General features: G+C 41.5%; 1 protein-coding gene across 1 annotated transcript in view; it reads right to left on the bottom strand.

Moving 5' to 3' along the window:
- The window catches only part of MANBA (mannosidase beta), a 42,457-nt gene extending 32,912 nt beyond the window's left edge, over positions 1–9,545 (bottom strand). The window contains exons 1-3 of the mRNA XM_030449752.1: positions 9,283–9,545; positions 1,285–1,379; positions 686–791 (exon numbers count right to left, since the gene is read on the bottom strand). Of these exons, the coding sequence (XP_030305612.1) occupies positions 686–791; positions 1,285–1,379; positions 9,283–9,528 (447 nt within the window). The 5' untranslated portion in view covers positions 9,529–9,545. The remainder of the gene's footprint in view (positions 1–685; positions 792–1,284; positions 1,380–9,282) is intronic.
- Between the last annotated feature and the right edge of the window lie 7,010 nt (positions 9,546–16,555).

The following is a 16,555-nucleotide window of genomic DNA, read 5'->3' as shown; positions in this document are numbered from 1 at the left end:
AACACTGAGATATGAAGACACCAGATTTCCAGTTATTCTACTGACATTTTCCTTTTCAGTTTTCCTCTTATGATTCTTTTAGAAGAAAAGCAAGGGTTGTCCCTTTTCCTAGTACCCAAAATAATGTTATATTTCAAAGCTATCAAACTAGCCTGAATGCTTTTGCTACTCTCAAGATCATTCTATAATGATCCCTTCATGCTGACATAGGCTAAGCCCAAAAATGCAAGGCAATGTTACCAAAAGCTCAATATTAGAAAGAAAAGACCAACATAAAAAAAACCAATAATATGGGAACAAAAGCTTTGCAATGTGTGCATTTTCATTTCAGAATCCACACGTAAACCATGCTAATACCAATTAGTAAGCAGGTTTACAGCTAATATAACAGCTTTAAGCTTACGTTTTCCTGGAGCTGTGACAGATCCCAAGAAGCAAGACTTATTTTATTAGCTGAACTGATCCTCTTGCATTCAGAACAAGACATCTTGACCTCTAGAGCTGCCCCTGCTGCTACTGAAGAGGTAAGTACACTTCTCTTTCAGTTACCTGATTACACACGCAGCCCTCAGGTCAACACTTTCTGCAGCCAAGGACCTGTTTTTATGTGTATTTGAAAGTGCTCAGCACAAAAGGGCTTTGAAGAAAACACAGAAGCACCTTCAGAAATGAACATCTCACTTACATATCTGATGAACATGTTGTCTGTTCTCCCAAGAGTGATGTTGTTCATCCGGATCTGTGCTACTGTATCTACTCCTTCAAAAACCAAATTCACTTTCTGCCACTTTCTACAAGAGATAACATGCACATAAAAAGCTGTTAGAGTACCTCCAGTTAGCAACACACAGGAGACAGACAATAGAAAAATGTCAACATTATCTTTAGCAGCAGTTGTCTCAATTACTTCCAAAAATGTCTGACCCACTGTGGCTATATAATAGCTTTAAAATTTTAAATTAAGATGACAGCTGAAGTGCTCAAGTCTGCAACACAGCATGTTCACATACTCACCAGCCATCAGATGGGCTGCCTTCCAATTAGCCTAAGTATTTGTTCTTCCTTAGTTGGCAACTCATGAGTCATTTTTAACAAGTGAAGAAAAAAAAACAAGGAAAAAGCAACTAAAAGTGTTGTTTTGCAATAGATTTGCAACTGTACATTATTGCCTAATTTGCTTTGTTAGATACAAAAACATTAAGCAGATGTTAAGCTGATGGATTAACTAGCAATTCTGCATGAAAGATGACACAGAACCATTTCAGACATATCTTTACTGCATACCTGATGTCAAAAGGAGTATTGAATGTCCTGCTGTAAGTCCAGTTATCCAGTGAGATCCACCTGTACATCACATCATTAAATCTGTAGTATGGATCCTAACAACAGGCCAAGAAAAAGAAAATTACAGGACTTGTTTGGTAATATGGTTACTACATGAAGTGCATTGCAATATCCAGAGGAGCACTTCTTCCTTCAGACACTCTGCAAATGCAAAATACACTTCATTTTGTTAGTCCTGATATTTCTCTTTTTCATCTTTGAAATAACATGTGAAAGCAAAGTTTTGGTAGAACTTGACTTGACTTACATAGATCAAAACATATTTGCTATAATCATTCTCACTCCCTCAACCTAGAGGGAGCAGGTTTGTGGTTTTTTACATAAGAAATGACTGGGCTGGAAATTTTTCAAAAATCATGACAGCTTGTGACTTTAATGAGACAACCAGAAACATGATCATCCTCATAATGATAGAGAAAATAAGACTACTAGGATTTTAAGGGAAAAGAAAGTATTTTAGGTCCCTAGGGACAGCAGTGAACAAATGTCCACAGTTTAAAAACATTGCAAATACTCCAGTTGTTTCTTGGCTTGAGGTGGTAAGGCTAAATGAAATTGTTACATTTGGAAGGAGGGAGAAAAAGAAGAAGTAACACGATTTGGTTTGTTGTATAAAACTATATGACTGCTTCTGAGAATAATGCTGCATTTATACTGAATGTGTTCTTTTCCCTTAAGTCACACTACCCAGGAAGAATAAAAGCAATTGGTCTCAGCTATGCCCCTGACCTTTCTGGAATACCCAGAATTACAATGAAAAAAAAAATAAATTAAAAATCAGCTTTTTTTTTTCTTCTTGCTGAAACTCAATTTTTTTTTTTCCTCATTTCAGGAGTCAGTATGGACATGAATGACACTTCTGGATTTAAAATCTTCTGGAAAACATTGTTTCACATCTCATAATTGTTTTACTACTAATAGGCTCAGGCTCTGTAGTATAAACACAAACCTATTTACACAGCAAAGCAAAATCATAACATCCAAGTGAGTGTCCTCAGCAGGATAATCTCTTCTGGAGCCCCACAGCAATATAAAGATCACTCATATCAAACCCACAGAGAGGGGAAGCTGCTGCCTTGCCTCTACCTGCTATGCTCAGTCATATTTCTTCCTACAAGGGAATAAGAGTCAGGAAGGAGAAGTCTTGTTACCTTGCTCAAAGAGTGAGCTCTGTGTTGGTAATACAGTGTATTCACCAAAAGTTAAGTTATTATGAGCTTCCCACAACTATTCCTGTATTTTAAGAGATCCATAGAATTACTTTTCCATGCAAAGTGCTTGGGAAGCATCTCTCAGGCTTTCATTATGATGTAAAATGTCCACCTGATAAATACATATTAAAATGCAAAACCTAGGCTCACAAGAGAAACCCTGTTAAGATTACTGTGTTGAGACATTGAAAGGCAAGTGGCAAATGTCAGACCATGAAAACCCACAGTATGCCCTTAAAAAGAACACTTTTAGCAACTGTTTTGCTTTAACATTTATATACTATTCTATTTTAGGTTATGCTTTGGAAAATGTGCATATTGAATTTCAGTCATTGCCACTTGTGTGTGTGTGTGAAATATTTAACAAAAGGCATAAGATGTAAATGCACTGGCAACAGCAGACCCAAACTGGTTGTAAAACCCAAACCAGTTTGGTTAATGGTCAAACAACCAACATCAGTGCCTCAACAAAGATCAAGATGCTGCTTAGAAGAAACCTGCAGTGTTTTTCCATGCACGTGTGGATACCAAGATGTTAACAAAGACAGACCTGCTGTCTGGAGAACACTAAGCTGGTTGTCTAGCAGCAGAGAGAAATGTAAAACTGTTTCATCAGAGGCAGAAATTACATCACCAGGTGGACTCCTACAGAAGTTTACAAGCAGAGCTGCTTGATTAAACCTCAGAGCACAATGCAGATATTTTCTTTTCTATTTCTGAGCCTTCAAACTTTACAAAGGGCATTGACTGGTAAAGGATGTATCACAGAAGGTGCTCATCAGCCCCTTCTGACTCACACAAATACAGTTTCTTCCTCAGAAGCACCCACCTTTTCAGATGGGGAAACTCCTGGTTCTGTTTGCCTTTATACAAAACTTAACCTCCTGATATCTTTGCTACATAACATAATAAAGCAGCTTATATGTCACACACACACACACACAAATCTGCTAAATGCTAATATTGGTTGGTAATTTTAAGCATGACAAATGTTGCTGGATGTGACAATGCTCAAGCAGTGCTTTTAGGCAATTCTGAAGGTTCAATAAAAATGCATGACCACAAGAACAGAGTCCTGTAAGAAAGGAAAATTACTTTTCCAATACACTTGTGAGAGTATTGACTTTTTCATTATTAAATGCCACTGTTTCGAGTGCAGGAGGATGTAACTATAGAAGTAAAATTGTTCAGGTTGATCTGAAACAGAATTTCATCCAGCTGTCAATCAGCTCACAAGAAAATTAAAGATTTACTTCAGAAAAAAACAGATGAAAGAAGATAAAGCTTTCAAGGGCACTGGGAGAACTTGAAAGGTGGCAGGAAACAGACTGCACATGTATTAAATACACTTCACATTCATTAGCCCCAGGTGTTCCTGGAAGCAAGTCATAGAGGGGTGGAGACAACTCCAGCTATTTTTAGCTCCCACCAACCATGCCAGACTTGCATTTTCCTGCTCTCTGCAATTTGGGGAAAGGTTCTGAACCAGTCAAGCTCCTTTCCTGTGTGTTCTCTGCTCCCAACAACAATGCTGTAAGCAAGCAGCAAATCACCTGCTCAGAGGAGGCCAAAAGCTCTGGCAGGGAGCATCAAAAGGAAGTGATTTCCAGTTGGGGTAACAGGACACCAGCAGGACTTGACAAACACTGGCAGCACTAACCCCAAGGCACTGCCAAGTGGAGATGGATGGAGACTCCTCCTGGCAGTAATTTTCCAGGGATATTGAAAAGCTACAGTCATATAAAGGAATAACTTGTCCTGTTCAACAGGAAATGGATGAGACATGGACAGATCAGAGGTAAGGCTGACAGCCCAAGTGAAGGCATGGGGCCAGCTCCAGGCCCCCCTGCAACCCAGCCAGGAGTGCAGGGGACACCTGAATGACACAAGCTGGATCCAGGTGGAAGATCAGCATGTAATAAAATGAAATGCAATAAAGTGAACAAACGCAGGTTCCTTTGCCTTACCCTACTTTTTAATGATCTCATTTGAACCTGCCTAGCATGCTTGCCTCTCATAAATCAAGTGTGTTGGTATTTTAAAACATACACCATCAGAAAATCCTGCTGATGTAACAGATTACTAAAATAAAACTTTAAAACTATGCTTCGTGATTTACAGTTTAATGATTTTGCTGTTTCCAACTTCAGACTGGAAGGTAAACAATTTACTTACCAATATCCACACACTCTTTGGTATCCCAAGTGACAGCAGTCAGGACTTCTATACAGTTTTCAGCAAGCCCAGAAACACACATTTACAGCTGGAAGTCAAGCTGAACTAACAGCAATGCTGAATGGATCGTGGTCTTGGAACAAGAGTTTTGGAAGTTCATCCTAAAGTGGTTTGTTTTCAGGAGGTACCCTAACAAAGCTGTGAACTCAATGTCACTTTATGCTCAACTACTTCATCACCAGCTGGCATGCCCTGTTAGAACCACAGGACATCCAACACAGTTGTTACCTGGCTTGCTCTGAAAAATCTAAGTTGTCAGAAAAAAGACAACAAGATATTTTACACAAATGAAGAACAAGCTACAAAAAAATACACCACTTTACAGAACTGCAGAAATATCACTTGAGATACCTACGCTTCTGTCTCTTCTAAGATAGTTTAATATCCAAGAATGACCACTTAAACTTTCCCTGTCCAGTGGTTGCCTTTGCTGTATAACAGGAGAGGAACTACAATGGCATCCAGCTCCTCTATTAGCAACAGAGTTGCAGACCCCCCACACTTGACAAATCAAAACCACAGCGATCAGGACAAAACAGCCTTTCTGTACCAATGCAAACAGCTGGCAGATGAGAAAATCCAACCACAATAGCCATATTCATCAGAACTGAAAACTTATAGGAGTCACCTGCCAGCAGAAATGGCATTGTGCATTATTTGGACAGTACATGCCAGAGGATGTCTCTTTTAGAACAAAGATTTAACACACAAGTTACCTGCTGATATGTCTAGCTTATCAGAACTGAGCCTGAAAGATAATCCTGCACTGTCAGTAGTAATAAATTAAATATTCAGACAAAATTGTTTCTGGAGATCTTTTTGCCAGAGATGTATGGTTAACAATAGATTTTCTGCAAGTCTATAAAATGTCTGCTTATGCCCCTGCTCTGCACTAACTTTATTCAAGCGACTTTTATTGTTGCTCATAAGCATTTCTCAGGTGCTTTTTAATAAAAAAATTACATGTAAAGAGTAGTGAGTGTCCTAAGGAAATATTATTGAAAAAAAATCCACCTGTTCACATACTCTGATGCTTGGAGCTTTTATCATAGTTAACACAGTATTATTTGAGCTATGTTGCTTGAACACAGAAGAAAATACTGCTTCAGGAAGAAACTCAAATGTGTGTTCCCCAACAGCATTTTCTAGGACATGTGCATTTGGTGTGCTCAGAAAGACATGTTCAGAGTTTAGGTGTGTCTGGAGTAAAGAAACTCTAGAAAAAATGCCAAGAGAATCCCAAGAGCTGCATAATGAATCCTCCATGTCAGAGAGGTGTCATTCAACTCAAGTGTACACCCTGGACAGCAGATTAAAGTAAGGCCACTGACATGCAATCAGCTAGAGCACCCCTGGGCAAAAATAATTTGTGCATCAACCTAACTTGGAAATGAACCACACACTGGTAATTCCCAAGGATACAGAAGTAAAGGATTCAGTACTATTTGCCATGATTTCTGCAAATGACACAGAAAAAAACAAAGCATGGATTTTGCTGGGTTGGTCTCCAGAGTAATTTAGTTCCCACCAGCTTCATTCTCCTCTTTCCTGGTACAGCTTTTCTGACCAATCTTCACTTTTCATTACAAGCAGCAAGCTTTGGGATTGCTGGTCTAGTGATGTTTTCAGTGGGATGAATAAAAACCCCACACTCCACAGCAAAGAGCAAAAGGAGCAAATGAAAAAAATTACTCAAGATCAAAGCTTTTGTATAAAGGAAACTACAAAAATCCTAATTGTACACATGAAACAACCCCCAAAAAAGAGCTAATTTCCAGAGATTATGAGCACTGAAGAAACTAATCAACCAGTGCTCTATGCCTCTAAAATTCAGGCTCTGTGCATGTTCTTGTATAAATAGGAATATGATTTTAGGCAGCTGCATTTGAAGATATTTAGTCATAAGCATTTTTACCACAAGGAAGCAACCTCAGGACAAAAAGCTGAGCCACACATGAAGCCACATGTTGCAGTAAAGAGTTCTGTCACTGACTCCCCCCCAAAACCCATCTTTGCTGGTTAGCTAAATGCTACAAACTAGAGCCAGAAATTGGTTACATTTTACACAATCTGTGATACATTTCAAATCTGCTAAGGCTGCTCCTCTATTTCGGTACGCTCCCCATTCTGTCTTTTAAACAAAAAAACTACATAAAAACAATTTAGTTATCCTGGTGTAAATATTTGAGTGACTGCTTCCTTCTATAAAGTGGGCTTTGCTAAACTGAATGAGTTTAAATTGATCTTAAGTTACCTGCACACACTCTATACATAGAAAGAAGTCAGCTCATTCTGAGCCTGGAACTAACCAGGCACCTGCCAGGTCCAGTCCAGACACACACCAGTGAAGTGGCTTTGGTCAGCTCAGCTCCTCACCAGTGTACTACTTCTAACATCACCAATTTAGCAAATTTCCAAGCTGTAGCTGGTTCATATCTGGCCATAGCAGCACATCTTAGGAGCAAGTTCATACCTGTATTCAAGTAAACATAAATGCCCACCATCAAACATCATGAATTTAATTAGCCCAGCACCCATATATCCATTAGCAAGAACCATGCTGCTGGCCAGCAAACTGACCAAGCTTTCCTGTACAGGCTTGGGATTCTACCCAGGCACATGAGAGATTATGATCACAGCCTCATTTCCAAACATGGTACTGATACTTAAAATGACTAAAATTACAAGTAAATTTGCAGCATTGTAGCTAAATTAGCAATAACATTTTTTTTCTCCCTTTGTGAGGCTCCTTAATGTGAGTCTTTCACTGTCTCTATCTCGGGTGTCTCAGTGCATTGGTCACAGTTTCTCCACGGAGTGATTCTCCATGCTTCTTACAGCAACACCTCCCAGCACAGCCAAACATCTGAGATGTTCAGTTTACCTCAGGTGCTTTTGCACAGGGGCAACTAGCACAGCCCTCCTCACTGATCCTCTGTATATAGTCAGCCTGCCCACTGCACTTTTTAATACTTCAGAAAAGCTGTTTTCACCCCTCAGTTGTATATATGCAAAACGTCACGTCACTTAGCACACAGATGTTGATACAACAGATCACTGTGGCTCAGTGTACCCCTCCTTAGTGTATTTACTCTCTCATGTTGACTATTTCTTTTGTCTGGCACTGACGCTGTTTGGAATCTATTATTAGGACTCAGATTCCCAAGTCATGGCAACACAGAATAATGCTCAACTTAACCTGCCTGAAGTGGTGACACTTTCTCCTTATACTTCTCTAACTTGAGGCAGTGCAGAGCAAGGTAATAACCTGAAGACCAACAATTAAATAATAGAAGATATAAAATGCATGTACCCAGGATGTATTTTTTTTAAGTAAATGCTGCACAAGTAACATTTGGCCCACAATATACAGTTATGTCTGAAATACTCCATGTATGACAGTACTGCATGTACAGAAATGTATTTATCAGTTTTATAGATTATTTTAACCTCACTGTGGTTTTATTTTCCTTGTTCTGGGGCACACATTTCACTTTTGATGTCCAGGACTTTCAGTATCTCTTTCCAAATATTTCCTTCCAAAAGAGAATCACACTTTAAACACGGACCTAGCTACTGCCATGTTTCTGAGTAACAAGCAACTTATGCTGGTATCAGGCTACTTTGCTACCAATCTGGAACTGCAGTTTTGATCATCTATCCCAGGAAGTGATCACTATCTTTTTACAGATCTAGAAGCTAAACGAGGTGACAGTAAACAGAAGCAACAAAGCTTCCTAAAAGTCTTAAGGCAAAGACTGGTCTAAATGTACCAGTTTTACACTCATATTTCAAAATGTATTTAACAGCATGGAAGCATACGATCTCAGCTGCTCTGATGGGCTCTGATTAAAAGGGATTTTTAAGGGACAGAAATGCCTAAAATCCCTGGGCATCTTGCATCGACGAGTCAAACTTCAACAGGGTGGACTGAGTTTTTCCTTCCTTTGAAGTACCAGTGGAGGCAAACACAACCTAAAGGCTGTGATGATACTGCAGCTACCTGGTCTCAGCACCTTGGTTCAGTGTTAAAACCACAAAAACCCTCACAGGGCAGAGCACGGACTTGCACTTGTACCCCTGGCCCAATATGGGACTGGACTCCTCTTCCCTCAGGATACAGAGTATCCTGGACACAGGCTCCTGAACCCTTCACAGCCAGAGGGGAAAGGACACCAAAACCTGCAGAGGCTGAAGCAATGTTAGGAGAGGTGAGAGGACTGCCTCTAACCTGGCTTCTGGAGGTCTCACAGAGGTGCCTGGATTTTGTTGTTTGATTTATTTTTTTTTTAACCCCTCGTAGCCAGCACTGGTGGGTACGAGGCTTCTCCTCAGGCACCGCAGCGCCCGGCCTGTCGCTCCCCACCGCCCCCGGGCAGGGCAGGGCAGGGCAGGGCAGGACCCGTCCCCAGAGCCGGGACACCACCGTGGGGTCGGGGTTTGGGGTGTGAGGGGGAGGCCGGGCTTGGTGTGACGGCGCTGCCCGCCCTACCTGGATGAGGCCCTGGCGCTGCAGGGCTGTGTGCACGCAGCCCGGCACCTCCCCTCCGAGCACCACCGAGCCGTTCCCGTTCCACAGACGCCATTTCCCCCGCAAGCTCTGCACCTCCGGGGTCGAGGCGCCGGCTCGGCTCGCAGCCACAACCACCATCCCCCTCCCCACCATCATCAGCACCAACACTAGCGGCGTTGCCCGCCTCATGGCCGCCCCGCTCCTTCCTCCTCCTCCTCCCCTCATGGCCGCCAGGAGGAGCGAGCGGGCGCGCGCGCTACCTCACAGCCCTCGCCCGCGCAGGCGCCGCTGCCACACAAGGGCGGGAACGACGGACAGGCGGACACACTGAGTGACTGACAGACAGGCGGACAGACTGACTGAGAGACAGGCTGACACAGACTGACTGACAGACAGGCAGACTGACTGACACACTGACTGAGGGACGAAGGGACAGAGGGCTGAGGCGGCGCTTGGGGCCGTTAGCAGAGGGAAAGGGGCGGGAAAATAACGCCCCTCTCTCCCCTCCCTTCATCCATCTCCCGGCGGCGGTGAGCTGCCCATGGGATCCACCCCGGGGAAGGGAAGATGGCGCTGAGGGGAGGGATGTAAAGTTAAGAAGAGGATAGAAGGCTTAGACGGGACGCTAAGGAGTTAGGGGCTGGAACAACGTGCAATTCGCACGCCGAATCGTGTAAGAATGAAGTGTGACTGACACAAAGATGGTGCTGCCCCTGCTGCGCAGCACGGAATTAAAGTTTGGGTTGAGCTCCTGGCTCTCACACACCTCATTCAACACACCATAAGAACCCACCTAAAATAGGTCTTTAAAACACAACACAGCGTGATCAAGACGCTTTTATATTTTTTGACTCAAATTCTTTCGAGCCGCCAGCCTTTTGTTTCAATGTAAGAAAAACGCCAATCCCTCCGTTCATCTACCATATGGAGTACAGGATATACCCACAGGTGATTTTATTTTCACCACCTCTGAGAGTTCACCTGTGCACAGTTCTGAGAAACACCTGTCCAAGGAGAGAGACACAATCTGATCTTTTTGCCACTGAAAAAATCTCTGGTACCAACTTCAGAAAGGGGTACCTGGAACCCATGCTGTCTGCCAGCAGAAGTCTGTGCAGAAATTCAGCTGTCCGTAGTTACTCTGTCTTTTTAGGACTGAGTAATATACTGACTGAAATGCAGATCCCATTTTGGTTCAACTCTGAGCTATTGTCAAGATTATAAAAAAAAGACTTATCATCATAGCCTGGCTTTGCATGTTGTAGGAATCAGTCAAAATTAGCTTCTCACCTATAGAAGTTCATCCTATAAAATCATTATACATTAATAGGGGATCATCTGCCCTTATCTGTCCATGAGTAATCCTTTCAGGACAACCAAACAATTCCATGTATTTTCCTTAACTACAACACTAAAAGCATTTAAAGTACGTAGTGCTACTTGATAGATCTTGTAGGACACTATTTCTTCAGCAGATTTGCAGAGTTAATGCTAATTAACTAAACATTAATGCTACCATAGAACTGTAACTGTTCCTTTTTTTTTTTAAATAAATCTTTTCCAGTAAGTCACATGGTAGCTTCCCAGTAAGAAGGAAGCTGCATTTCAAGATGTTTACTGTCCTTTTGTGTTTTCTTTGCCTTTTATTCTTTCTGCTGGAGATTTACTGGAGCAACACACACGCAAAACCTCAGCCTAAAAACAATGCTGTAATTAAGTATTCTCAGAACGTGCTGTTTCCTTGTTCAAGGCTTATAATTAAGTTAAATTATGTCTCATCTTCATGTCCCAGTTTTAGGGTTTTTGTTTGTTTGAGGGTATTCTAAAACAAACAACATTTTTACTGTGTAAAGGTAAATCTTAAAGGCTGTAGTTTTATCTTTTCAAATCTTAAGACAAAAAGCAAGATCTTTTTTGTGTGGCTTTCTTCTACTGTGCACCACATTAAATTTCTTTCTGAAACAGCACAAATTTAGGAAGTTACTTTGCAATGCTGCAAGCAGATGGATATTAATTTTCAACTGAGAGAAGAAGGAGGCAAAACCTGCTCTATTAGAATAGACTGAGTTCCACTGAAGCTGCCCAAATTCTGCCATGTTAATCCCCAAGTTTTTTGTTTCCAATTGCTACGTCATCTCCAGCATCACAACAGAGGCTGCTGCTTTCTTTTAAATTCACGTTCACTGAGTTCAGGCAAAGGTTTTTAAACGAGCAGGTTCTCACAAATTTGGCTCCAGTACTTTTAAGATATTACTGCCCCCACCTGTCCACCCTGCACCATTCTTCTCTTGGAGGTTACCTACTACCCCTGAACCAAAACAGGACCAGTGTTCACACCAGCCCATATGGGCTTTTGCTGTCTCTTTGGTGACTGTCTACACCACTGTGGTTACCATCACAGACCATTTCTCAAAGGTGCAAAACAACTAAAGGACTGCCTACTTTGGGGAGTTTTTAATAGATACTGATACTGATGCTGGATAAATACTGGTGTAAAAATATGTTTGCATGACTGTAAATACCCTGAGACAGTACAGCAGACAGGCAGGAGAGCTGTACAGCTCTTCAGTGTAATAATGCCAGTCCTCTCTTTCACAATTATCTCTGCAAAACATAGATCTGCTGTGTAAAACAGTCACTCTGGGCTGGTTCAAAGGCAATACAGTGCAGGGGAACCCCCCAGCTATGGATTTATAAGACAGAAATAACACATCTCAGGCATGATTCCGTATTTATCTTGAATTCCATCCAAACAAGCATTTTAAAAATAAAATGAGGAAATAAATTAACATTTCTAGGGATGCCTTAATACAGTGTTCTCATCTAAAAGAGGAGAATATTGTGCTAGGCTATCAAGCAATCCAACAATCTAACTGGTAAGCCTGAAGTTTCTTGCATAATTACTGTAAAGTCTGTAGGTCACTGCAGGGGTATTTCCTTAGCAAACAAAATTACTCAAAAATAATGAGTAATTAAAAATAAGTATGTGGAAGGGAAGCTACTGCTCCAGGCAAATGCTATATGGAGGGGAAAAAGAAAAAAAAAAGTAATAATAATTTTAAAATTGCATAAGCAGAAAGACAGGCAGTAAGCCTTGAGTATACTGTTAAACTTCATCAGGCATGCCAGGGCAAAAGCCTGTATTTAAACCTCTGCATGACCTCTTGTTTTCAGATAGGCTCAAACCACAGGATTTAGGCTTCACAGGTCACCAGCTTCCAGAGCACAGACATAGAAAATATAAGGATCTTAAAAGCCAGCACAGCCAGGTTCCTAAATACAAGTTCTTTGGCAGGTAAAGTTCCCACAGCTTTTCTTCATTTCAATTTGTAAGCAATTTTGAAACAATTTGGACCACTATCAGTACCCTTTATTTCACAAGTCAGTCTTAAGACAAGGGATGCTGCTGCCCAAGCTCCCTGTGAACTCTGACTACAACTTATATATCTAGAACCAAAACTGACTCTGGCACTCAGAGGAAATCAGTTGTACAAACAGGAACATTATGAAACAGCTCCCTTAGCATTTCTTAAAGGTCTAAAACTAGCAGTCACCTGTGACCACAATACAATGTATGACTTGTCCCTAAACACCTAAAATTAAAAAAATCCCTCAAAACGTGGTGGGTATCACAGCTAGCAAACAGCTAGCAAACAGCTAGCAAACAGCTAGCAAACAGCTAGCAAACAGCTAGCAAACAGCTAGCAAACAGCTAGCAAACAAACAGTTTCTCCCATGACAGAAGTTTGAGCCCCTTCCATGACTCTTGCCGGTGCTGTGTGCTTCTCTTGGCATTCTGCCAGCTGAGTGCAGGACATACCAAATAAATGATGTCAAATGCAAAATATGCACCCAGCCTTCTGTTTTAATGAATGTTTAACAGGAAGGTGAGTATTTGTGAGAACGTCACCAAGAATTTTGCTGATAAATTGGATGAGCAGACTTGAATGGATTTGGGAGTTGCCACAACAGCTGGGAGCTGCATTTCTCTTCCTGGTTCAGTCACTGCAGTCAAAGACTGGTGCAGTCAGGACCTCTGTTCTCAAACTTTTGCATGCACCAGGAAAAACTGATCATTTCTGCGACCCTAATGCAAGCACCTGGGAACATTCAAAACAGCTTTACTGAAAACCTGGGGTACTAAGGAGACACTTCTTTCCACCTTGCTGAAAGACTGTTTCAGTAAGCCAAGAGCCTGCCTACATATGAAAAAAAATATCTTCACTTGTCTAAATGATTCCAGCACAAACCCTTTATGCAATGGAACTACATTTCAGTGCAGCCCAGGATGCCACATCATTCACTGCACTGGTACAAAGCTGCAGAAATTGACTCATGCACGTTCAGCAAGCAGACACACTTTAATGTGGACTATGCTTCTTTTTTTTCCTGAATGTCTTAGTACATAAACAGCACTAAAAATACTACTCTGCACATACCCACCTGTAAAAAAACCACGTTTGCTTCTTGCTGTAACAAAAAGGAAAGACTGCTGCAGAGGAGTATTAGAAGGATCATAAAGTATCTCAGGTTGGAAGAGACACAGAAAGGATCATCAAGTCCAACTCCCTTGCATGACCAGCTAAAACTATAAACCCTATCACTTTTGAGCATCATCAAGTCCATCTTCCTGCTCCTCACAGGACTACCTTAAACTATAAACCATATGACTAAAAAAAAAAGCTTCAAGATGCTCCTCAAACTCTGACAGTCTTGTGCTGTGACCACTTCCCAGGGAAGGTTGTTCCAGGGACTGAGCACCCACCCTCTCAGAGAAGAACCTCTTCCTAATGTCCAATCTGAACTTCCCCTCATGCAGCTTCATTCCCTTGTTGTCCTGTTGTACTCTGGGACTGTCTGACCACAAATGTTTTGTGTTAGTAAAAATTTTAGTATTTTGAAACTTGCACTGGAAGCAGGGAATGCAGGCAGTACTTTTATGGCTGGAAACACAGTAAAGAGCCTCAAGAATTTGAGAAGAATCTTGTGCCTCCTTCAGCGCAGTCCTTGGTGAAGGAAAGCCCCTGATCTCTTCAGGGAGTGCCTACCTGAAGACAGTGCTCACACATTTTGTTTACAGCTGAATTCTCTGCCCAGCAGATGCAAATCATCTGGTGCTCAAATTATTGCCTACACCTTTGATATTTGCTCCAAGTGTCACAGTTCCATGGAAGAGCTCTGTTCTCTCATCACCAGGACTGCAGATAGGGACAAAGACAACAGCAGCCTGTAAGACAGGTTCTGAAATACCTAAGACATCACTGCCTGGAATCCTCTTAAGATTGTTTCAGCAAGGGCAAAGACCTTCAGCTAATACAGACCAAATGAAAGGAGGGAAGCTGCATCATAACTTCAATTAACCCTCTGTATATGAATTTTCAGCATGCATTTTGGTTATCTGTAGAATACTTCCTAGGAGTGCCACAATATTCTGAGGTATTTTAAAGTTTTAAATTAAAAGTTAGAGAGTGAGCAGCAACCTAAGTTTTTGGCACTTTCAACACACTATTAAATAAATAACAATGATTTCCAAAGGTATGTCTCTCTGTTAAAAGGGCTTCTTCACCACAGGAAGCTGTCACAACTCCAAAATATTATTAAGCATTTAACGAGGTTTAAGATGCAAAATCATCTTGAAAACTACTGTCAATACAGGCTCTATTATGTCAGTCCTCAGCATTTTTCGAATACAGTTCATCAGGGGTGGTCATATGGATAAATACAGCCTTAAAAGCCTGGAACTATGCCTGGAAGAATTTTAATCACACCAAAGAGGTATTTAAAGCTGTTTTTTAAAAAATATTTTAAAACAGGCAGTTTAATCTAATGAAGCAGTGCCCAGTGTGCCCAGCAAGGTGACATTTGTTTCCTCAGTATCCACTTCTCAGTCCTCTGTACCTGCTCACACCCACCAAGCTTTACTTGGAGGGCAGAAGGATACCCCTGAGCTTCCTGCTGAGAGTTAACAGGGACAGCTCAACAGGTAAGAGAAAGCCACAGCAGGACTGGCAAAGAGTCACTCCTTGCTTTGTGACCACCACAGGGGCAATCTGGAGATTTTTCCAAGACTTCTGTTGTCTTCTCTTCCTATCAAGGATGCTGAGCCTCTGTTTATGCTCCCAGCTTCCCGGCACTGACCCCTGATCCTGTAACCACGACATGGTTACTGCTGCTTCCTCCTAGCATCAGCCTTCTGCCAGAGCTTATCAGGGAGCTGCAGCTGGCTCAGAAGGTACAGCTGGCTGCCCTCTCCACTGTCCACACCCTCAATTATTCATGATGGATGTGTCAGTGTATGCTACATGGTAACTTCTCTTTAAAAATTTAAAAACTTGGAGCTCTTTTTTACCCCTTCACTCCTTCCTCTGGATCTATCTTCTTACTCCTCAGACATAGCAGCTGTTTCACCTATACTCATCTAACCTAAACATTTCAGAGTTTAATTATTTTTTTTTAGTATTTTTTTACGAGCTCTCCTCCCAACTAGAACCACTGCAAAACAACAGAGAATAAAGGATTATTTTCCAAGTTACACCTTTCCCCTTTCTTCATGCATTGCACCTCAAGAGGCATTACCTGCCCTAGGAATTGAATAAAATGCTGGTTCACAGTTTTAAAGCACTCAAAGCACCCAGACACTGCCTAAGCTAAGTTACATGGAAGAGATTCCCCACCAGATCAGGGAAAGCAGCAAAAAGCAGCTCTGAGAAATGAGCATAAAGAAGTTCAGAACTTTTAAGGGTGGAGACAAACATTGCAGGGTGGCTGTGGGAAGGAAAACAAGGTTAGGACTGATTAGTCAACCCAGTTCTGTATCAAGTCTCCTGCCCTGTGAACCAGAGATGTTCTACGTTCAGCTGAACAACAAATGGCAACTTCTCTTTTCATCTTCCTCTTTTTCTTCCCCTGTAGAGCACAGCATGATGCATGTGTGGCCAGGAAGATGTGACACAGCCATATTACAGAAAAGCTGTTTCAGGGAAATAGTTTTGAATCCCACAGTTCTGAGGTTCAATGGCTTTCCACAAGCCTCTTCTGATTGTTTCCGTTCATTAAAGCTGGAGTATGTTTCTACAAACATATCAGGATTGGAAAGAGCATTATGTACAAAAGTATGTTTCAGGATTACCTGCATTTTCTTAAGGGGTGAGATTTCTCACATAATCTATGGTTAATCCAATCAGAATGCATTTTTACTTACTTCCCAATTTATAAATGAAAAGTTAAGGTGATGTAAATTCACATCCTTTGC

The sequence above is a fragment of the Calypte anna genome, chromosome 4A, assembly GCF_003957555.1.
Source record: "Calypte anna isolate BGI_N300 chromosome 4A, bCalAnn1_v1.p, whole genome shotgun sequence".
Classification (NCBI taxonomy): domain Eukaryota; kingdom Metazoa; phylum Chordata; class Aves; order Apodiformes; family Trochilidae; genus Calypte; species Calypte anna.
This window is presented reverse-complemented; position numbering and strand designations above follow the sequence as displayed.